Source organism: Varanus komodoensis, unplaced genomic scaffold (genome assembly GCF_004798865.1).
Source record: "Varanus komodoensis strain SLA01 unplaced genomic scaffold, ASM479886v1 scaffold92, whole genome shotgun sequence".
NCBI lineage: Eukaryota > Metazoa > Chordata > Lepidosauria > Squamata > Varanidae > Varanus > Varanus komodoensis.
In genome coordinates, this window is record NW_025336624.1 from 902,446 (window position 1) to 926,221 (window position 23,776).

Consider the following 23,776-nt stretch of genomic DNA (forward strand, 5'->3'; position numbering starts at 1 on the left):
ATTTTCCTTTCCAAGGGGAGAAAAAAAAAGTCCCTTTAAAACCTCTCAAAAATCTTTCATGGTGTCAACAAGAAAAATCAAGGGATACTTCAACCCATAAATGCAACAATATCAAAATGATAACCAAAGCCATACCAGAAATCAGCTCTATTGTATTTTCAACACTAGAAAACTTTCTCTCTCTCAATCTGAAAAACTGCTAGGGATCTCAGAATCAAACATGAGCCCTGAGCCCATAATCCGTTGGGAACCTGTTGTATGTTTGGCTATATGCAGGTTCAGTAGGGATAAGCACTAAACACTGGATATAGTTAGGAGATGGTTGCTTGCACTTCAGTCTGTTAGAATCCACACCGAGGTGCTTTTAAATAAAAGGTTAAAAGGCTTATATTCTTCCAAACAATCTACATGTGATTGCATGAAGGAGACATGTTGGTATCTTCATGCATGATGTCTTGCTTCATTGTTAGCCGTTGACTTAGAAAGAGGAAATACTTCTTTTGCATTGGGGTGGGGGGGAATGGTCATGTAAACTTTGGCCTTTTCAGGTGAGGCAGGAGGAGTGGAGGGACAGGAAGGACATAGTTCATGCAGAGAGGTCAGACTCATTTTGTCGATGGCATTAACTGCTTCACTTCCACTCAGGTTAGTGGCTGGAATCATGCAATGTTAATGCAGGCAGGGTTACATATACTTAACGAACTCTGACCATTCCAGAACCTCAGTCCACCCATCTGGGTGTAACTCCCATCCCAGAACTGCCAGACTCTGATGAATCCATTTCTTACCTCCATACCACCTTTGTATCCCATGAGAGCAGGGCAGTACCAACAGAGGAATTGCTTCACTTCCCAGTTTGGTCATGGAACCATTTTGAGGCAAACATAGCAAGTTTTTGAAGACATCCATCCTGAGGATGATGTTCTGGGCTTACCTCTTCTGTCTCTGAAGAACATTCTCTTCCTTCTGGATTCTGTCAATGGATTAAGCAGAACTTCCTGAAGAAGGGAAATTGGGCAGACTGCACCTCAAAAGGCAGGAGGACGATGGGTGCTTCTTGTCACGCTTCTGCCAAAGAACCTTTGTCAAGCAGGATGTATACTTACAATATTCTCTCCTAAGCTCTTCCACTGGGAGAACTTTGCAGTGCTCCTTCCAAAACCCAGAAAGTGCTCACTGGTTCCCCAGGGGGATCACAGAAGGACCCTCAGCAGCACTGGCAGCTGTCTCATTCTTATCCAGGGGTATCTTCCCTCGGAGGCCTAGCACCCACAGAGTAATGTTCATCTGCCGTGGTCTCTTCGTGCCTAGGGCCTCTGAGTCCATGCAACAATGAGCCCTATTTTAGCAGGGTGGTTTTCATGGGCAGGTGCCGGTCTACTGCATCTAGGGATGACTGAAGGCAGAGGTGAGCACAGAGGGCCTGGCAGGTTAGATATGTCTAACTCCTTTTTCCATGGTGAATTTCCAAGGCAACACATTTTTCTGTTCTCTGCAGATCAACCTATATTGCCCAATCCTCTCAGGATACCATTTTAAGTCAGACATTTTCCATTCTACTGAATAGGACAAGGTCCTAAATTGCAGTACCTGCTGGCCTCAAACCAGGCAGCCTCTCCTAAGGACCGCCCTCAGGAATTTTAGGAAGTTCTCCAGAGCGCTACATCCTCATACCCTATGGTAGTCTAAAGTAATTTTTCATAAAGAGGGAGAAACAAACAAGGTTTTTGAAACCTTGCAAAATCAGTCCTATTAGGGGATTAAATGAGTACATGGAACATGGGCAATGGTCCTTCTTTCAGATGACCTCCATTCTCAAAAGAAGCAGCAGCCTTCTCCCCCTTTTGTGAATACAATGCTCTTTCTTTCTCCATCCTCCCATACTCTGGGCCAGCACCATTTGAGACCCTGTCTTGCTAACATTTACCTACACTAACCAATGCTGAAATGGCCATGTGTATACATTCACTCAGAAGCAACATGGATTTTCTTGTGTCAGCTCATCACAGGATAATGTATGCTTAGTTCATTCATGCTTATTCAGGTCAGCTGAAATATGTGGCAGCCATGTGCTCGAGTGAGATCTTTATCATATACACACACAAACACATTTCTTGGTGTTAATATTTCTCGCAGATGGATTCAGTTTTAGCAATATCCTGCAGACTTGTGTCTATTCATATACTCATAGCAAATTCTGCTATTGCTCTTCTGGCCTTGGGTGTCCTCTTCTGTTATTTATTTATTTGTTTGCTTGCTTGCTTGCTTTTAAAAGGAAGGCATCTCCAGCATGCTGATGATTGTGACAGTCTTTTGCCTTGCCAGCTGCTTCTACCTTCTTGACCCTTACCTATCCTTCCAAGTCTCTTTTTTGGGTATACTAATGGCCAGTGTTACTATGCTGTATGAAGCAAGAAATGCTGGATTCCCAGCCTGGATTCCAAAAAGGAAGAGGCACTAGAGATCATATTGCAAATATTTATTGATTACTGGAGCACACCAAAAAAAGTCAGAAAAAGATCAGTTTATGCTTTATAAACTATGGCAAAGCCTTTGACTATGTGAATCACAAGAAGCTATGGATGGTTCTGGGAAAAAAACCTTGGGGTGCCTCAGCACTTTATTTTTTTCCTGATGCATAACCTGTATCACAGACAAGAAGCTAGAGTTAGGGCAGAATACAGAGAAACAGAATGGTTTCCCATAGGCAAAGGTATAAGAGAAAGATGTATTTTATCTTCCTATCTGTTCAGTCTGTACACAAAACATATGATAAAGAAAGCTGGATTAGAATCAGAGGATGGAGTGAAATTGGCAGGAGAAACATCACTAATTTAAGATATGCAGATGATACCATACTACAGGCAGAAAACAGCAATGATTTGAAACAATTCCTGATAAAAGTGAAAGAAGAATATACAAAAGCAGGACTGCAGCTGAATATTAAGAAAACAAAAATCATGTCCACAGAAGAATTACTGAATTTTACTGTCAACAATGAAGAAATCAAAATTATGAACAATTTTCACCTTGGCTCGGCCATCAATTCAAAGGGAGACTGCAGCCGAGAAATACAAAGATTACTGAGACAGTCAGCAATGAAGGAAATAGAAAAGATAGTCAAACCTACAACCTCCCTAGGGAATTGGTTCCATTGTTGTACTGCTCTAACAGTCAGGAAGTTCTTCCTGATGTTCAGCTGGAACCTGGCTTCAGGCTGTTATTCCATGGTCTGCACTCTGGGCTGGCTGAGAAGAGATCCTGGCCTTCCTCTTTGTGACAATCTTTCAAGTACTTGAAGAGTGGGAATCTCCCATAGTTTAGCTCCCTGGACTCTGCCCTGCTTTCTAACAGCCACGAGGTTGACTTTTCATAGAATCACGGAATAGTGGAATTAGAAGGGGCCAAGAAGGCCATCAGGTGCAACCCCCTGCTATTGCAGTTCACCAATTTACACCATCTCACTTGGTGCTGAGTGTTTGCACAGGAACCTACCAGGAACTGAGCTCCACACAAATCCTGTGCAAATTGCATCCCTCTACCATGTACATGACTTGTAGCTTTGCTTGTACACTATGTGCTGCAGCAGAACATTGCCAAGTTGCACAACCAAAGCTTCACAAGTGCTTAAAACTTCCCTTCAGCTCAGCTCACTTCCTAAGTGAGGGCTGGGCACAAGAAGAACTCTGATGAGTAGATGGGGACCAGATTCCAGGGGGACCATTGCAACCTTACTCTGGCATTAGAATATAGACATCAAAGACCACACAGTCTGTGCTCTAGTTTTCTTCCTCCATTGTTTGGAAGACTGTTATTGGGTGCTGTTACAGCAGCTCTCTCCAACATGGTGCATAAGTCTTTGTCTTTTGTTACCTCCAATTTTGCTTCTTCCTCCTCTGTAGGATTCCGTTTATAGCCCTCATGATGAATTTTTTCATGTTGTGGCCAAACACATTCTTCCCAGTCTTTTTATTGCTCTTCCTTAAAAATACTATCAGAGCCCCAGAGTTTCCTTCAGAAACCCTCAAAAGCTGAGATGATTTCTTGGATATCCTTTCTTCCCCCATGGGCAAAAAGGAAGAAATAAAGGTCAGTGGGCTCTGTAAGCACTGGCAACACCCCCCCCCCCGCCCCCGGTCACATCTTAAATCTGCCCTCTGGGGAGAGAGCATATCTTGGGCATCCATGGTCTTCACAACATGCATGGGTTTGCATCCCAGGCCACAGGGAGCTTCTCACAACTACCACTCCACCTTTCTTATAAGACTTGTTTTCATTGCCTCTTGCTTGCTGTTCTTCCCCTGCAGGCTGCCCTTCAGTCTCATTCTCAGGTATCATAGTTTCACTGCTTCCACTGGAGCAGAGTGTCTTCTAGTTCTTCTGCTCCAGTGGTTACCCTTTTCCAGGAAATTTCCTCTACATCATTTCCCCTTCTCTCTGGATTCTACTCTTGTGTCAGTTTGCTGTTGCTCTTCCAGCCCCTGTACTTCATTTTGCTGTTGCTTTTCCATCTCACTGTCTGAAAACTCTTCATCTCTTATTCCATTGAGTGTGGACACTTGCTGCTCCAGTGCTCTCACTTTTATTTCTCACAGTTTCCATTTGTTGCAAATGTAGGCCATGTTGATCTCGGGCAAAAAACAAAAAACCCAAACAAAGAAACTTTGAACAGACCCTGCAGTTTACCACCAGCGAGGGTTTTTTTCCATCCATTGTCTCTATTCACATTTTGATTCTGACGTATTGGAACGGTCTGTGCTTTGTCATGATTTCCCTTCACTATACAATTGCAGTGTGTTTTTGTGGTTATCTTGTCAGTGTTAGCTAGCTTGCTTATGCTGACACTAAACTATAAATGCCATTCTCAAAATCTCAGTGCAAGTCAAATAAATATGGGAAGCTGTAACAGTATAGAAGAGGGGTGGGGAATCTGTGACTCTCCAGGTATAATTAGACTACAATTCCCAGTATCCCTGTCCACTGGCAGGGGTTGCTGGAATCCAACCCCATCTGGATGGCCACAGGTTCCCAGCTCCTGATATTTAACAACATTGTGGGAAAGAGCAGATAATGGATGGAGGATAGTGTGTGAGGGTTTTGTCTGTTTGTCTTTCCTATCCAATGCCATGAACGGAATGTTTTTGAGATTCCCTGCATTTTGTGGAAGGGGAAAAAAGAATATTAAAATTTAAAGGAGAAGAATAAAAGGAAGAAAATAGTATCGTCAATTCTAGACAACTGTACTTCAGCAGCCATTTTATAGAATCATGTTGTTGAGGACCTATCTGCTGATTAGAGTGTCAAAAACTCTTCACATACATCTTGAACACCTTACCACAGTCCTTGCAGCACAGGGACTGCAACATGGATGTAGTTAAGATGGAGTCCATATGGTCTGGTTGAGTGGGCCATTCAAGGGCAATGATAACATTCCTGTGCCCATGCCCACGCCCACAACATGCACATAACATGCATAAAATACTTCTGTGTGGAATTTCCTATTCCCTGTCCCACCCTGGATTGATATATGAATTCAAAATGCACAGGGGAAGTGATCAAGTCATCATTTCAGTAAAAGTGTTCATGTGCTTCATGTAATGTCAGTAGTCTCTTCCTGCTTGCTGGGGAACTGGGGCTAGTTAATCCATCCTGACAGAGTCAGAATAGTCTGAGATGTCAGAGTACCTTAAAAAAGCCATAGGCATGCTCCAATTTGAGGGGCAATAGATGGGGGTTGGTTGGAGGATGGGGACAATGAGTTCTGATATTGCTTTACTAGTAAAAAATGAAGATAGTCCACCAACTCCCTTGTCTTGGAAGAGCAATTTCCCATCTAAACATTCTGAGTCCTTGCAAAAGAGGTGCTCTTAACTTGGATCTCTGGTTTCTCTGCAGCTTCAGGAGCAAGCAGCAAACAGCAGCTCTGAGAACAGCATTATACTGAAAAAGAAGGTGGAGTCAGATCAAGAATCACACAGTGAGCAGGACGGGCCTAAAGACTGCAATGGTCGTGTCATCCCACCCTTGGTGTTGGAGCGGTCAGCAACCGTGGATGAGGTGTGTCATCCATGGAGAAAGAACAAATAATGGATTCTGGCCTTCTTGATACTCCTTGAAGTGGGGTTCCGTACTAGTGAAGTTGCTTTACTGCAGTCTCCCCCTGTGTATGTTACCTTCCATAAAGCTTGGACTGCAACTTGCCTTGACTTGAGCCAGAAGGGGAGTTAAAGAGAGTTGTAACCCAAAACATCTGGATGAAAGCACATTGAGGAAAGCTGCCTTATGGGGATAGTTCTAGAAAAAAATTGACAGGAGATGTTTTAGTGGTAAGCCACAGGTAGCTGATATATGACATGGATTCCACAAATGCCACAGGTATGAGTAGTTTGTGCCTTTCCTAGCATGAGGCCTGTTTTAATAATATCAGATTGTATCCACATGGGAGTAGCTGGGTGCAAGTCCTCAGAATCTGAGGATATTAATCCAACCCATTTGAACACAGCCGAGCTGACTCCTGAAAACTTTCTAGTGAAATGGGTCTTGGAGAGGTGGAAGCTTTTCCATGATGTCTTATCATGGCTAACTCATCTCAGTAACTTGGGAACCTCCTCGGAGGACAAGGAATTAGAATCTACTCAGGATGAGAGTTCAGAGTCCTGGTCCATGGGACTTGGTAGACTACAGGCAAAGCTACATCAAGAGTGCACATGTCATGTAGTGCACATGCTATGCACATTATTAGACACATGGCCAAAAGATCAATGATTATCACCATAGACTGTCTCATGGCTTTGAAGAAGAAATGGAACTACCTGATCTATTGGACTCACCGGTCAGGTTTTTCCTATAAGATTTTTCCAATAGTATAGGATAGTGTAGGCTGAGAGCATATTGATATATAGCAATTAACACAAAATATTTTTTATTTTATTTATTTTTTTATTCATTAAAAGCTTTTCTATCCTGTCCCCTACAAATGTCTTGGGACAGCTTACAATAAATGAGTAGAATAAAACAAACCCCAAAGCATCCGACTATTAATATACTAAAACCCCAGTTAAAATCAGTTAAACATTAAAATAGCAGGAAAATAAAAAGGGGTTTGCCTGATGCTGAAAAGAATATAACGTTGGTGTCAGGCGAACCTCTCTGTGGAGTGTATTCCATAGTCGGGGCACCACCAAAGAGATGGCCCTCCTCTGGGTACTCTCCCTCCTAGCTGCTCCAGCTCCCAGATGGTCAGGCTGTTCTTCAGAGCCCACAGATGTTTGAGGAGACTGAGCTCTGAAATGGCACAATTCCTTTTCCTTCTCCACATTCAGGGATACTCCAGGATTAAACATAAATACTTGTGTCAAGGGTGAAACATAGTTTATTAAGATCTGTAGTAGTGATGCAGATTATTGACTAACAAGCAAAGGAAAATTTATACTCCTTACCTGAAACCTTGTTTTGCTTTTGCAGTCAGATCAAATGGAAGAACAGGAGAAGTCTGATCAGAGCCACCTCCATGTGGGCAATCATGATGAGGCACGCTTGGAGAAGCGAGCAGAGAGTGCAGCCAGCGTAGTCTCCACTACACTGGAAGGTAAATTCTTCCTTGGCTTTGCATGGAATTTATTTTTAAAAGAATTTTTCAGAATAATAACCTGTGTTTGTATTAATATTCATTGCTTTTAATGTTCTGAATTGCTCCAAACTGAAAGAGAATATGGACTGCATAGTGACTTAAAATACACTAATACAAATTAATTTCAGATTAACAGCATTGTTTTGCTAGAAATCACACAGGGGAAGAGCTACTATTCTAGTTTTGGTCAAAAACTAGTGGGAAAGAAAATTCCTAGTAGCTTTAAGATCATTTCACATATTTATGAAACACAAAGATGTGTTCTGAAGGGCATCAGCTCCCTGAAAATTGCATTGATCTTTTATGCATCTTCCAAACATTTGTTTGTGTCTGCCATATTTTATGGCACACAGCATATGAAGTGACTCTGACATATATTTCTGCATGGTCCATTGTCTCATTCTGTTCCTGTCTTTCAGATAAATTGTGGGATGACTCTGTAGAGTGACCCTGTTTTCTTTCAGTGCAACCTTCCTCAACATGTTGACTCCCTTCTTCAACATGGTGGCTCCCAGATCTCCATGTTCATTGGGGATGATACAAATGATAATCCTAACACATCTAGCAATGTAGGAAGCTCCCTTATACAAGTCGTTCGTCCATCAAACCCAGCACTGTCAGCACTGACTGGCAGTAGCTCTCCAAGCTTTCAGGCTGGGTTTTCTTCTGCCCTACCAAGAGATGCCAGGGATTAAACCTAGGAGTTTCTGTATGCAAAGCAGGTGCTCTTCCACTGAGCTACACCCCCCACATTCCAAGAGGGCACAAACATGAGAAAGTCTGGCCTCATCATATGTCGAACCACACTAAATGGAAGAACTTGGGCTTCTACTGGGACATCAGAATTTCTTGGATTAATTGATTCCATGTGAAAACCACAAATGCCTGTTAAACTGACTGAAGAAAAAAATGTGCACAAGCCAATTCATGTGGAAGAACTAAAAGGCCTAAAAGATATAGTCGTACTTGACCTGATAAGGGTACTGGCAGGGTACTGTCATGTCCCCTGATCAGTAGTTTTGACAGGAAAGCCACACTGGCTTCCCTTCCTCCACAATGCAAAATATCTGATGGGTCTGGAAAATCACCTTTTAAGATACTTTTTCAAATTAAATTTGGAACCAGAAGGAGGAGTGTAGTGTGTTTGTGCTGCCTCAAAATGGCCAATGATTAACAAGTTCTCTCTGTCTGTATAAAATGTTAATCCAATTAATGCTTTAGTTGACTGATCTTACTGCATGACTGACTTAAACTCAGTGACAGTAACTGCATGGCAGAAATCCCCTCTTTATTTTTACTTGCAGAACTGGAAGAGGCACACCAGAAATGCCCACCATGGTGGTACAAGTTTGCCCATGCAGTCCTTGTGTGGAACTGCTGCCCTCTGTGGGTGAAGCTGAAGGAGTTTGTGAAGCTCATTGTGATGGACCCTTTTGTTGATCTGGGGATCACCATCTGCATTGTTCTCAACACTGTCTTCATGGCCATGGAACACTACCCGATGACTGAAGAGTTCAACAATCTGTTAACTGTGGGCAATCTGGTAGGAGAACTGCATGCCCCCCGCTCTTCATGCCTCGTTTTGATAATGACACAGTTCTGAGAGGGTTTATTATCTGAGCACTTATATAAGAATGCAGGGTTTGAAGTTCCATTTGGGCCATCATGGGCGAAAGGCTTTGAGGCCTACTGTCTTCTAGCTATGTTTCTTTGTTTTTGCCATCCGTCCTACTGGTTATCAACCCATCTTATGATAGCAAGCTTCCTCAAATTTAAGTATTGGGTTACGAAATCCTGAAGTCTTGAAAGCAATGCCTGTCTATTTCATGGGATGACTCCAATCTACAATACCAAGTCCTGCTCATAGCTCTCATAATTTTACCAACTGATGTAATTCTTTTTCTTATGCTCTAAAGCCCAATTTAATATGTTATCAGGGTTGTTATACAAGGGAAAGCTGCCCTATTTTCTATTATCCTGAGGTTTTTCAACACTCATACTTAAAGCCCTTCTGTCGTGTAGGGCCCATGTCAGCCATAGGTCCATCAATCTGGATTTTGTTTATTTATTTATCTATTTCCTTTTCCTTTCTCTGTCATCCAATAACTGAAGCTCTCTGGGTGGTTAACAACAATTTATACAACATAAAATGCAGTACAGAATACAAATTTAATAAAAGCAGCATGAAAATAAAATACCAAGTTTAAAACAGACATTAACACCCTTCCCCCAAAACAGTTAAAACATGTTCAATAAACTAGGCCTGAGAGGAGCAAAAATTGCTGTCATAAGGCCTCTCAGAAGCCCTTAAATGCCTTGGCAAAGAGGATGATCTTAACCTGTTGCCAAAAGCATAACAGAGTTGGCACTAGGTTGCCACAGTGGGAAAATTGTTCTGAGTTCAGAGGGCAACAACAGAGAAGACCATCCTCCTCGTTGCCACCATCTGAGTCACTCTCAGAGGAAGGTCTTAGATGTTGAATATAGTGGCCAGGTAGATTTCCACCAGGAGAGCACACCAAGTGGGTGTCGTGGTCCCTTAGTCTGTGCTGATTAGTTTCATTTCCATATCTGACCACTTAGCATGCATATTTCTAATTTTTTCTCAAAAAGTTTAATGTATTGGCTATGCTGATTTGTTATGTTTTTCTCTAAGAATTGTGTCAGAACTGTGTAAAGTCTAATAGATAACTAACCTCTCTGCATCTGCAAATTGATTTATTAGGTCAGTTCATATCAGAATTTAGAAAGATTGAATTCCTCAAACAACCTTAGCTCAGGAATGGCAAATTGGGGTCTGGATATGGGGGAACTTAACATGATTTTTTTGTCATGGACAAGTCATCACCTTCTTTGGAATTCCAGGAAATCCAAAACTTTGCAAGGTCAGAACTTGATAATGACTTCTGATAGCTTTAAATGTGCAAACAGAGGAACCCTAGCTCACAACAGCTACTTGTTAAAAACATTGTTATTATTCTGTCTCGGAAAGCCAGGCAATAGGACTTAGGGCTAATTTGCTGGAAAGTAAAATGGGGGGAAGTGTGCTCGCAACATCTACTACTGTCTGCATTTGATTTCTTTCTGCCTTCACATTTCTTCCCCTGACCCATATGTACTATATGTAAAACTAAGTATCTCCATGTCTCTGTAGGTCTTCACTGGGATATTTACTGCTGAGATGGTGCTAAAACTGATTGCTCTAGACCCCTATGAGTACTTCCAGCAGGGATGGAATATCTTTGACAGCATCATTGTCACCTTAAGCTTGGTTGAGCTTGGTCTTGCCAATGTTCAGGGTCTGTCAGTGCTGCGTTCCTTCCGTCTGGTAGGTAACTGGGGTCTTCCCCTCCCACACACACGAAACAGCCTTGGGTGGGTGTTATGCAAATAGAGCAAATGCTTCAAGCCTCCCTTAAAAATGGCAAAGAACATTTGGGCTGAGAACTGACTGATGCCAGAGGCAGACTTAGAGCCTGCCCTGCTGTGACGGTTTCCCCTGCACTTGCGCCAGTGTCGCTGTCAGGCCTGATTTTAAGATAGTCATCCTTACTGGGGAAATGGTGACGGAAAAAAATGCACCACACTGGCAGTTAGGGCTAGGGATGTTCTCACACGTGCTTGCAAATTCATTCTCCTAAGAAATTCATGTATATTTTGCTTCTTGAGCAAGTTTCCAACCCTTATGGCAAGTGTACAGAACAAGAATGATCTGAGGACTAGAAACAAAGTCCTATGAGGAGATGTTGAAAGAACTGGGCATTTTTAGCCCGAGAAGAGAAGACTAGGGGGAGATATGATGGCACTCTTCAACCACTTGAAAGGCTGTCACAAAGAGGAAGGCCAGGATGTCTTTACTGCTCAATCACCCCAGAGTGCCGGACACAGAATAATGGGCTCAGGTTACAGGAAGCCAGATTCTAGCTAGATATCAGGTAAATTTCCTGCCTGTTAGAGCAATACAACAATAGAACCAATTGCCTAGGAGCATGTGGGCTCTCCCACACGAGATGCATTCAATATGCAGCTGGACAGCTGAGAGGGATGATTAAATTGCATTGGGCAGGGAGTTGGACCTGATGGCCATATAGTCACCCACCATTTCTACTGTTCTATGATTTAAATGCAATTTATTAAAATTAAGCTGTACTCTTGCAGGCAGTGAGAGCTATATGAATAAATGATTGCATAGCAGAGTTGTTATCTCCGCTAGGTGAGGTTTAAAGTTGTATAGCAAAGGGAGATACTAAAAAGCTCTCTAAAGTGTCTAAAGTGGGTCTAAAGCAACACTTTCCCTGGGTCTAAAGAGTAGGGAAAGGGTTGCCACCTCAGGAGCAATGCATGGCCCCACAGAGACTGGTATTCTCATGGCTAATAGCAGACTAACCAGGATCCTTGTTCCTTTCTCAGATGAGGGTGTTCAAGCTTGCCAAGTCCTGGCCAACACTCAACATGCTGATCAAGATCATTGGCAACTCAGTGGGTGCTCTGGGCAACCTTACTCTAGTGCTGGCCATCATCGTATTCATCTTTGCTGTGGTAGGCATGCAGCTCTTTGGGAAGAGCTACAAGGAGTGCGTCTGCAAAATTTCCACTACGTGTGAGCTGCCTCGTTGGCACATGCATGACTTCTTTCATGCGTTCCTTATTGTTTTCCGCATTCTCTGTGGGGAATGGATCGAGACTATGTGGGACTGCATGGAAGTGGCTGGACAGCCGTTGTGCCTCATTGTCTTCATGATGGTCATGGTCATCGGGAATCTAGTGGTAAGTAGCAAGGAAATAATATTGAGGGGCCAACATAAAGGTTCTCCTGGTCCAGTAATGGCTAATGGACACTCCTCATTTCAAATCAGACGTGTCCAGTCGGCAGGCACCTAATGCTAAGGGGGCAGGGTTTAAAGCATTTCCACTAGTCCACATGATGGTCCTGCTATTGCAACCAGGTAAAGGGGCCTGTTACTCTACTCTTTCCATAGCATTATATTGTCCTGGCACTTGGGCATTTTTACAAGCCATGCCATGCGCCTGCACCTGCACAGACAATCCTGTTCTTTTGAATGCATGCCTGTGGGGAACTCAGTCCTGCAACTGGTTTCAGTCCTGGAAACCAATTGTATGGTTGGGCCCTAATTAATCTTGCACAAATTAAAGCCTCTTCTTTTGTCTCTCCCTCCTCTCAGTATGCATCTTCCCAGCCAGGCAAACACACAAACGTGGTTCCCCACAACTAGACTACTCAGTGGGGCAGTTAAGTCATTTTTAGATTCTGCACTTAATTGTTTTACATAAGGCACCTTACTTAGCATTGTGTTACCTTGCTTCCTTCAGCATCTGGTATGCTGCCCCTGCTGTGTTTGGGGGCCCCTACTCAGTCTGCTGAGAGGCATCTGGACTTTGTCTGAAAGCCCTACTCTGGGTGATTTTCAGACATCCTTATTTGTTTTTGTTCTAAACCTGTAAACTATACATCACATGGGGCTCAACTCAGTTCATGAACAACCAGGACTAGGGAATGATGAGCACACAGTGAATGACACGCATGGAGAAGCTCTTCATCTGCAAATGCTGTTTTTGAAAGCAGGGAAATACAGAACATAATGATTTTATGCCATGTGTGATCTGACACATCACACACTGAGGGACAGAAGAATGCAAGGAGACTTTCTGGTTACTGGCAGCTGCCCACTGATTGCATACTAAATTGCCCTTCTGCACATGCAATTCCATCTGCCCCCCCTCCCACACACACACACACACACACACACACACTATATTCGACACACACACACTATATATGACATCATGATCCTCTGACTGCCAGAAGCAGACTTTTGGGAGGCAGCAAAGCCCTGTTCTTTGAATGTGAACTCTTCTGGTTACAGAACAAAATTTTGAGCCAAGCCATCCTATATCCCAGGGTATTCAGTCTTTTTGGAACCATGAGTACATTTGGCACCTTGAGAAATTGTCCTGGCCACTACCACAAAGTGGCTGGCATACCAGACAAGCAACCTGCCCCAAAGACCAAATGCAAAACGGGTGGGGCTCGAGCACCAACCCATCAAACATCTGCTTTGAATCATCTAATCACCCACACACGCCTTCACATGCAAGCATTCATCACACATGCTTGCATACATACATCCTTCCCTTCTCCTGAATGCAAGCACACAAAGAAATGCATCACTGTTTTTCAGGATCCCTCTCCAGTCCCTCTACATCCTTTTCCTCTCTTTCTCTCGTCTTACACACAGTCAGATGTACAAGCACACGGCATGTCCCTAACCCCCAGGTTCTCCCCACTCGTGTTTGTCCAGAGACATAATGGGAATTGGGGCTGACAGCAGCTGCAAGCTCTCCCATTGATTTGGAGCAATCCCAGGTGCCAGTAAGAAAAGGACTGGGTGGGTGCCATCACCACTGCAGACCACGATGGTTAATTTAAGCCGTGGTGTGTGGTGCCCCACATTCAGGTTCTGAGTGCTTTGTTAACTGCCCCAACAAGCCACCCTCCCTGGGCTCAGATGCCATGACACTTGGCAGATGGAAATGAGGAAACGATCCAGCACATGATCGGCAAGGGTGGGAAAGGTTAACATGCCACTGTGCCTTAACAAACATCCTTATGTTGTGTGAACTGAACTCATGCATTCATAAAAGAAAATGTTTGGATGGGCACCTGTGTTGGAGGGTGCCTAGAAATCTGCGGAGGTACCACTTTTCTGACCCCTGCTATATACTAATAGGAAAGTCATCCTCTGGATAGGTTTGCACAGCATATTAACGTCCCTGGGAATTTCAGCCACATACTACATGTAAAGTTCCTCTGTGCCTGACAGATGATCATCTGCTTCCCCACCCAGCACTCCCATGGATGCTGTCCTTGCATCAGCAGGAGTGCAGAGCAGGGAATCTGGAGAGGGAGGCAAGAAGGGAAAGGCTGAGAAGCCCAGCATGAGGCAACCTGCCACTCAGCTGAGCAGCATTCATAGGTTGGCACTGACAGGCAGAATCACCCCCACTTCCTAACCTGATTCACAAGTTGGGTGGGAGGGCACTTTTGTAGGAAGGAGCATGTTTGGCTGTGTGTCCGCAGGAAGAGGCACAACCAAACCTGCTGTCCTGACCCTCACTTTCCTGCTGCCGTGTTCCTGGATGGCATGGTGTCAACACTGGCCAGTGATAGGAGGGCCAGCCAGTGCCTGGGTCTGGGGAGGTGGCACAGGGCAGGCATCAGTGCTGGAGCAGGTGATAAGAAGGATGAGCCGTGTGGCACATGTGGGGACCACACCAGCTAGAGGCAGAGGGATAGCTCATGTCTGCTGCACAGCCCTTCCCACGTCCTGCCCAGGGCTTGGGAAGGTGGCATGGGGCAGCCACTGGCATCACCTGCCCAATATTTCTTCTGGGAGGACCAGTGCCAGCCAGTTCATGCCCCCCTGCTGACTGCCAGTCCTCCTGGCAACAGGAATGCAGAAGATACTTCTGACCACATTTCCCCTTTTCCCCAACAGGAAGAAAGGGGAGATGGTGATGGGAGTGGGGTGAGGGTGCTGGCAAGCTGCTCTGTTCTGGCTTCCTCTCAGATATATTTCTGGAGTTGTCTGAGCTGGTGACACTTTTTCTGTTCAGGTGACATTTCCGATGCAAATTATAAGAAAATAGTGGAAGTCACCAAGCTGAGCCGCCTTTAAGGATTATGAGCAGCAGCCACAGTTCTGTGCCTTAACTGGTGCTTAAGAGAAGCATTCAAGAACTTCAAGGAAACTGAAGGCGCTTACATAAAAGTCCTAGTTAAGTCATGAGACATATGCAAATAGCCATGACCTTGAATATCAGCAGAATCTCTTCTCAAATGTGCTCCTGGCAGGGGAGAGGCACAAACATCAACAGCTGTGAGTGGGCAGGAGGCCATCTTTTCACAGCAAACACATTCCTCTTTCTTCCTGATATTGCTGTACATAGCATGCCAGTCCCACCAGTGCCTGTGATGACAGGGATGCAAGAAAAGTCAGAGAGGGTGTTTGTTTTGGAATGGACTGGAGTGCCACTTTCGGCTTCCTCCAGCCTCCTAGGTCCTGTCTTCCTGATGCAGATCTAGGTCCAGCATCCTGTTCTCAACAGCAGCTAGCAGTATGTGTCAGGGAAATCGAGTTGGGCAATAGCAGCCGGTGACAATGACATGGAGAAGGGAGTCACTGGAAGGAGGGCATTGAGGATGCCTTGCCCCGAGACCCTCAAAACTTTGAGTCATCCCTGTATGGAGCATTCACCCCTCTCCCAGCTGCATTTCCCTTGGCAGTAGCCATGGCTGCTGCTGATGCCAGCTGCCTGTGCGAGCCAGGGCAATGAGAGCACGAAGCAGCAACCACCACTGTACTCTTGCCTTGTGCCCTGGGGGTGGCTGCTTCTCACTGCCACATGTTTTGGATTCCTACAAACTGAGCGGTACTTTTGTGTGTGGCGCCTTTCTGTAGTCTTGTGGTCTCAAGATCTTAAGGTTGAGGAGTCCTCATTTCAGAGCTGTTCAAAGCATTTTGCTGAACTTTGAATCTGTCTGCTTTTGTCCCCTCAGGTCCTCAACCTTTTCTTAGCTTTGCTGCTAAGCTCTTTTAGTGCTGATAGTCTGGCAGCATCTGATGATGATGGTGAGGTGAACAATTTGCAGATTGCAATTGGCAGAATCACACGGGGAATTGACTTTGTAAAGAAGCATGTCCTCCTGCTACTTCACAGGGAATGGAAGAAGCCAGAGCTGCCTTCTCAGGAGCAGGATGAAAGCAAGAAGGAGAATTTTGTTCTCAACCATGTGGACACGAATCAGGACTTCAAACCAGAATATCTTGATGGGGTAGCAAAAAAAGGAGGCCAGGACTTCAGTCCAGAATGCATGAATAACATAGCCAAAAAAGAGACATTCAATGATGAGCTAGATCAAATGAACTTCATTAACAATCCCAACCTGACCATTCATGTCCCAATAGCCTCTGAGGAGTCTGATCTTTATGACGAAACTGACACGGGTGAAGAAACTGCTGAAGACACCAAGGTGAGTCTTGGATCCCAAAGAAGACAGATGAGAAGCTGGAACCAGTTAGTTCCAGGCTTTTCAAAATGTATTCCTACGAATGGGGTTCTTGGAAGCATATTAAGGGATCTCTGATAAGAAGCACGGTGAACAAGATTGCCCGCAAGACAGTGTATCTATTGTTGCCAGTCTTCCCTTGCAGCGGCAGAGTTCAGACGCCATGCTGTGGCTCTCTGTTACTTAATGCATAACCCGAAAATAGATGATTCAAGAATTTAACCCTTGCATAACCCACGCTTGTCAACCCCGCCACAGCAACCCGCACACAGATGTTGCATATGCAAAAGAGTGGCTACATATACACCACACAGCCTCACTCCAGGTTTAGTAACCCACAGCAGGCTGTCATGGCATTTGAACAGTCCCCAAGTGCGCTGAGGAAGCTTCTGAGGTGCACTCCTGGGGCACATGCAAAGTACCTATCCTACACCTTGGCCCAGTGTCCTTTCCAATTATTCAGGGTTTTGTGGTAGAAGGAAAAAAAGTCCCTGAACAGATAATTCCCTGTGGAAGACGTTTTCTAAGTAGTCAGTGCTTAAAAAGCGCTGCTCTTTTGTCTTCTGTTTCACTTAATTGGATCCCATCTAGAAATGGCTCTCTTTCATCCAGCCGTGTGGCTGTTTGGTTCTGTTTTGCTTGCTTGTTTGTTTGCATTGCATATAAGGTTTTTCCATTCATTTCCTGCATCTTTCCCTAAAAATCCTCAAGGTAACTAACAACAATAACGTCAGCAATAAAAACAAAGTCCATAAAAAGAAATCTCACAATAAAATCAGATAAGAATAACCAGTTAAAATTTCAGCCACTGAAACACTGAAAATAGAACTGCAATTAAACCACCAGAACAAGAACAGAGCAGAACAAGTCAGCCCAGTTAGGCCAAATGGCTGCTTAAATAAAATGGTGTTTGTCTGTTCATGGAAGGTCATCAATAAGGAGGCGCCACACCAAATGGGCTGAGGTGCCATTTCCAAACAGCCTGGAAGGCAGTTCCGGGTAGCGCAGGCTGTGGTGATCCAAACATGATGGAACTAAGATGTGTGTGCCACCTTGGCCAGATCGGACATCTCTGGGATTAGGCATCGTTGGTGTGTCAGCCTCAGTGGAGTTGAAACACTCAGAACCACTGCTGAAATGTAGCCATCTACATGGAAATCCAGGAGTACTGCCAAACATCTGCAAATCGGCAGGAATTAAAATGTCAGTGTACCAGAAAAGAACAGAGGTAAACTGGCCAGAAGAAGCTAATTTTACTCACAGGGGAGGCAACTCTGAAAACTGAAGAAGACAGCTGGCAAGGGCAAGGGTAGCATTCTGGCCACAACACTCTGCATACTTTTTGAGAGTAAGTCCACCAATTCACTCTCCCAGACCTACTTGGACTGCTCCGGAAATTGTGAACTGGCTGATGTGGTGCAGGTTATCAATAATTCTATAACATTATAATAATTTTAATAGAATTAATAAAATTATAATAATTTTAATATACCTAATTTGGGAGATGGAATAGTAATGATTCAAAAGTATCTAGTTTAGCTGTTGATTTGGTATTTCAGGGGCATGCCTTGGATTAAGACCCAGTGGACTAAATGGGACTTGCTTTTGCATAGGATTGCATTATCAGTGATTTTGTCCATGTAACGGGTGCAACCACCTTCCTAAGGCTTTAGCCACACTACAAACTGTTACAAATTTTATACAGTTTAGTATTCTGCTAAATCTAAGTAAAATCTAGTTATGTATGTTTTACCTCTTTAAGTCTCTCCAGCAATTTCCCCATTGTTCCCTCACTGTGTTATTTTTATATCCCCTCAGTCCCTTTAATTTTCCCTCCTCCTCCTGGTGATTTGTTTCTATTTTGCTTACCCTGTTATTATATATTTATTAGATTTGTATGAAAGCCACCTGTTGGCATCATGTTCTCTGAGCAGCCATCTTGCAGAGGTTTGCTTTTCCTGCGGTACAGGGGACTGGGGAACTTGACATTCGGTTCAGTACGTGGCCTGAAGAAGAGGTTGCACACTACTTTCAGTAAACAAAGGCTTTAAAAACATTACCAGCAATTGAACTCAGCCCCCAACTAACTACCCAACAGTGCCGCCTTTGGCAAAGCAATGCTTGCATGGCCTCTTTGCCGAGTGTCTGCTAACCATCTTGCTGCAGCGTTCTGAACTGGTTTCCAAATGATTCCAAGGGCAGCCCCATGTAGACCTGATGAGGCTTTCAAGATCAAGGGATAGTGCCTAGAACGCTCCTCAAAAGTTGGCAAACACTCTACTGCTAATCTTGCAGGATTTTCCAGTGCTTGGATTATGGCTACCTTTTATATAAAATTTTATAAATATATAATTTATATAAAATATAAAAACCCGTTAATGCTCTGTCTGTCCCGGCAGGATCAGTGCTTCATCTTTTGACTTTTAGATCGAAGGTGTATTGGCTAAAGCGTTAAACCTCCTTGGCTTTGGATGGGGAGCGGGTACCTCCCAAGGCTCAAATGCCCAGAGATATTCCCAGCTGAGGTATTAACAGAAGATCCTGTTATAAAATACTCAGCAAGTTTCCTAAACCCATAGGCTCCTCTGTCTGCACTTTCCCCAGTCATATATAGTCAAGCTTGAAAAACTACACACACACTCACAGAGAGAGAGAGAAACAAAGAGTTGTCCCCTCACCTTCCAGCCAAGTCATCTTTTTTCATTGCTATATCATGTTCTCCAGCAGTCACTTTGGGGCACGGAGGCGTGTGCTATCAGCTTCACTCATACAACTCCTTCCATGCCTTCTCCAATGTCAGAGTAGATCAGTCTTAAAATTAAGACCAGATTTGAGGCCCAGTTTTGCAAATTGATGCAGAGTGTTTAAGGGCCACTGGAACTACAATTCCCACTCTCACTAGTGATTTATTCCATACGTGCCGGGAGCAGGGCTTCTGAAGTTCAGAGGGTTCAGGGGGATGAAGTGCTGTGGTTGGTTCCATATATCAGGGATGGGATGGGACAAGTGCTGTCAGAGTCCATCTCTCCAAGCATCCACAGGCTTTCTCTTGTGCTCAGCCTGGTCTTCAAAAGACAGCAGAGCCAAGAGGAAGTCTGTGAACACTTGCCACACCCCAGGTGAGCAACCTTCTGCAGCAGCAGCAGCCCAAAATGACAGCTGTCGCTGGCACAGTGAAGAGGTACTGCTTGCCAAGCGGCCAGGGAGGGGTGGGTGCTCTCCTGGTGGGCATTTGGTTACACACCAGAGCAGCTGCTCAAACAGCAGGCACTCCTTGCACTGAAGAAGGCTGGCCGCGAGGCACCCACCAGGAAAGCAGTGCCACTGACTGCCGTTCGAGTGGCCGCTTGAGCATGCGAGCGGGCACTGCTCCTGGTTGGGGGGCTGCTGGAGACTGCCCCATGGCCAGCCTTCTTGGGCACAAGGAGTGCCTGCTGTCTGTGTGGCTGCTCCAGCACGTGAGGCTCAATTCCTCATGAGTGCCCCAAGAACACGGGGCACGCTGACCAGGAATTCAGCCTCTGGGCCTCCACAAAATGGGCAAGAGCTAGAGCAGCTGAGCCCAGAGAACGTGAGCAATGCCCACCCCTGAATGGGTTCCTCACACATCCTTATTGTATACCTGCACATGGCTAGCAAGACATACGACACACGATCAGATGATTGCTATGTCATCATGGTTTCCTTCCTCCTTGCTCAGTCCTCCTGCTGTTTGCAGGTATCGCATCAGCCTCTTTCTGAAATTCAGTCCCACGGTGCATCACTCCCTGCCTATGTCATCTGCCGCTTCCATGTTGGTCCACACACAGAGGCTGGATGGCTGGAGTGGATCCTGCAGTTGCAGCTCTTTCCAGGGAACTCTGTGGTAGTTGCATACCAGAACTGTGGGAACTGCAATCCTGGGTGCGGACAGCATGACAGACGACCAATGGTAAAAAACCACCATGGTTTGTCATGTTTTCTGAACCCAGCCAATGAATAGTAGTAGTAGTGGTGGTGAGGGTGATGATGTCCACATTTCATCGCTTCTGTTTGTATTTGGCTACTGATGTATATTGCCTTCAAAATGTTAGGTGCCTGTTAGGAATAATGGCCAGAGCAGAACTTTCCTACAATTGCTGCTTTAGCTAAAGCCCTTTCAAATATTACAATTGTCCTCTGTCACAGGCCTGCTCAGGACTTTTCCATGAGCTGCTGCCAGAAAGAGAGTGCCAAGCCTGATGGACCTTCATGTCCACTAATGTAATTCTTGTGACTTCAGTTCTTACTGTTTTCATCCTTATAACATCAGAAGTTTAGATTAGGGCTAGGCAACTTAGTGCCCTCGAGATGTTTTGGACTACAACTTCCATCAGCCCCCACTATCATGGCCAAGTCAGGGATTTGGGAGGATTGCAGTCCAGAACATATTATTAATTTCAATTCTATGCCACCCCAATAGCCAAAGCTTTCTGGGCAGTTAACAGCAATTCATCAGGTGGGAACCAGGTTGTCTACTGCCTGGCTTTGATTTGTGTTTGTGTATGTATAGCTATATAGCCTAAAGTGTTTGATCTTGCCTAATCTCGGAAGCTAAGCAGGGTTAGGCTGAGTTGAAATCTGGATGGGTGACTTGAGTCCTGCACTGAGCAGGTAGTTGGACCTGATGGCCTGCTAGGCCCTATGTTTCTATAGAGATAATACATTCTCTTTGACTGCTGTATCATCATCATCATCATCATCATCATCTTTTTTTTCTGTAGCAACCAATAGCTGAAACTCTCTGGGCAGTTCACAACAGCAGAAAAAATACAAGAAACTACAATATGAAATAACAATGAAAGTATCATAAAATATGATAAAGACATTAAACTTTAAAAACTACAATAGCTTGCACAAATTATGTCACAAGAACTTTTAAGCAATTAACTTAATGCCCCATATATTATAAAACTAATTAAATGCCCTGTCATAGAGGACAGTCATAACCTGGCACTGAAAAAAATATTAACATTGGTGCCAGGCAAGCCGCAGTGGAGAGCCCGCTCCATTAATGGGGGGCTGCCACTGAAAAGGTCCTTCTGCTTGTTGCCACCAAATGAGCACCAGAGGAGTCAAACTCCCCCATACAGGGTGACCAAAGCTGCATCCTCTTGAGAGAGGGGGCTTGTTTGCCATTATCCTAGAATCATTCAGATTTTCTGAGTCCAGAGGGGGATTCTTCAGGAATTTCCTCACCCCCACCTGCTTCAGGTGGTATGGGATCACTCCCTCCTGTCAAGGGGCATCAGTCACCTCCCTGGTCCTGCCAGCTGTTACCTCCTGCTTAGCTTTTATTAGCCAAGAGAACAAGGATCCAGTATGGACCTGGTTGCATGAACCTGTCCAAGCATCTTGTCAACATCCTCAAACTGTACGTTCCTATGATGAAAACTTTGCAGTCCTATATAAAATGCCTTGCAGAAATATTTACACACTCACCCCTTTGGCTTTTCCACATTTTGTTCTGTCACAACCTAGAATTAAAATGGATTTAATTGGCACTGTGAACACTTACTGTACACAAGATAAATGACACTGTGAAGCTGCAAAAAATTGCAATTGTGGCACAAAAAATGCCCAGATAAACAAAAACAAATGGGAACTTCTTGGTTGCTTAAGTATTTACCCTCTTTGCTACAACATGCCTGAATAAACTCTAGTACAACCCATAGCCTCCAGAGTACGAAGTAGTTGACTATAGTTCACCGGTGTGCAATTTCAGTGCCACATAATCTCAGATCAAATGCATCTGCTTCTGGAAAGCCCCAGAGTTTGTTGGAGGGCATATCTGAGCAAACAGAATTATGAAGACCAAAGAAGTTTCAACGCATTTCTGAGCAGAAACACCAACCTGGATTTGGTGATAAAAAGTATCCCAGGCTATGAACATCCCCCAAAGCACAGTTAAAGACATCCTTACAAAATGGAAACAATACGGCTCAGCTCTGAGCCCGCCTAGAGAAAGCCATCCACCAAAACTCGGTGACTGGCTAAGGAGAGAAGCAACCATGGCAGCAATAGTCACTCTAAACTTTAGAGTTTGTTTCTAAAGGCATTAGAAACAAACCCATACGAAGGCCCATTGGGAGTTTGAAATGGGCATTTAGGAGTCACAGCAAACATGGGAAAGGGCTCTCTGGTCTGAGGAGAACCACATGGAACTTTCGGCCTTGCTGCAAAAGGCCATGTGGTGCAAAGCATCCAACAGTGCCCATCGTGCTGAGAACACAATTCCTACAGTGCAGCATGGTGGGGGCAGCACCACGGTGCAGGGATGCTTGGCCTCAGCGGGGCTGGGAAACTGGTCAGGAGTGAGGGGTGGCAAGGAGGCTGGAAAGCTGTTTCGGTCGATGGAAAGCTGTTTCACTTTCCAGCAGGACAATGACCCTAAATATACAGCCAAAGTAGCACTGCACTGGTTTACAAACAAGAACCTAAAGCAGCCCAGTCAAAGCCCAGACCTCAGTGCAATTGAGCATCTGTGGCAAGTCTTGAAAATTGCAGCTTTCCAATGGTCCCCACACAACTTGACAATTTTGCCTGGAAGAACAGGCAAGGATGACAAGAGCCAGATGTGCAATGGGCTACCCTTTATCGCTTGCTTGCTCGCTCGCTCTCGCTCTCGCTCTCGCTCTCGCTCTCTCTCGCTCTCACTCTCTCTCTCGCTCTCTCTCTCTCTCTCTCTCTCTCTCACACACACACACACACACACACTAACAAACTCCCTTTCTAGATGAACTATCCTTCTGAATCTTTTGTCTGCCATTTCCAGAACAATGGTATGCAAGGAACAAAGAGAGCTAAGTATGTCCTGTTTTGGAGATCCTCAAAATGTCAAGGCTACTCATACACCTCCCCTCCATAGCTATCATTCTGTAGGTCAACTTGGGACCAAACATGAGTTTGGAAAACAGATCCCCTCAGATGATGCAAGCAATCCTGCAGTTTTCATCCAATTCTGCCAATATTTTTTAAAAAAATGATCAGTATTTCCTTTTATAAGAAAATCAAAACATAAAGGCATGTAGCACAGAAAG

At 44.5% G+C, this 23,776-nt stretch overlaps 1 protein-coding gene across 1 annotated transcript in view; it reads left to right on the forward strand.

Moving 5' to 3' along the window:
• Positions 1 to 23,776, forward strand: part of LOC123017372 (sodium channel protein type 4 subunit alpha-like) — a 61,861-nt gene that overhangs the window by 20,189 nt on the left and 17,896 nt on the right. The window contains exons 10-15 of the mRNA XM_044418683.1: positions 5,896 to 6,057; positions 7,465 to 7,588; positions 8,935 to 9,173; positions 10,785 to 10,958; positions 12,041 to 12,397; positions 16,209 to 16,682. Of these exons, the coding sequence (XP_044274618.1) occupies positions 5,896 to 6,057; positions 7,465 to 7,588; positions 8,935 to 9,173; positions 10,785 to 10,958; positions 12,041 to 12,397; positions 16,209 to 16,682 (1,530 nt within the window). The remainder of the gene's footprint in view (positions 1 to 5,895; positions 6,058 to 7,464; positions 7,589 to 8,934; positions 9,174 to 10,784; positions 10,959 to 12,040; positions 12,398 to 16,208; positions 16,683 to 23,776) is intronic.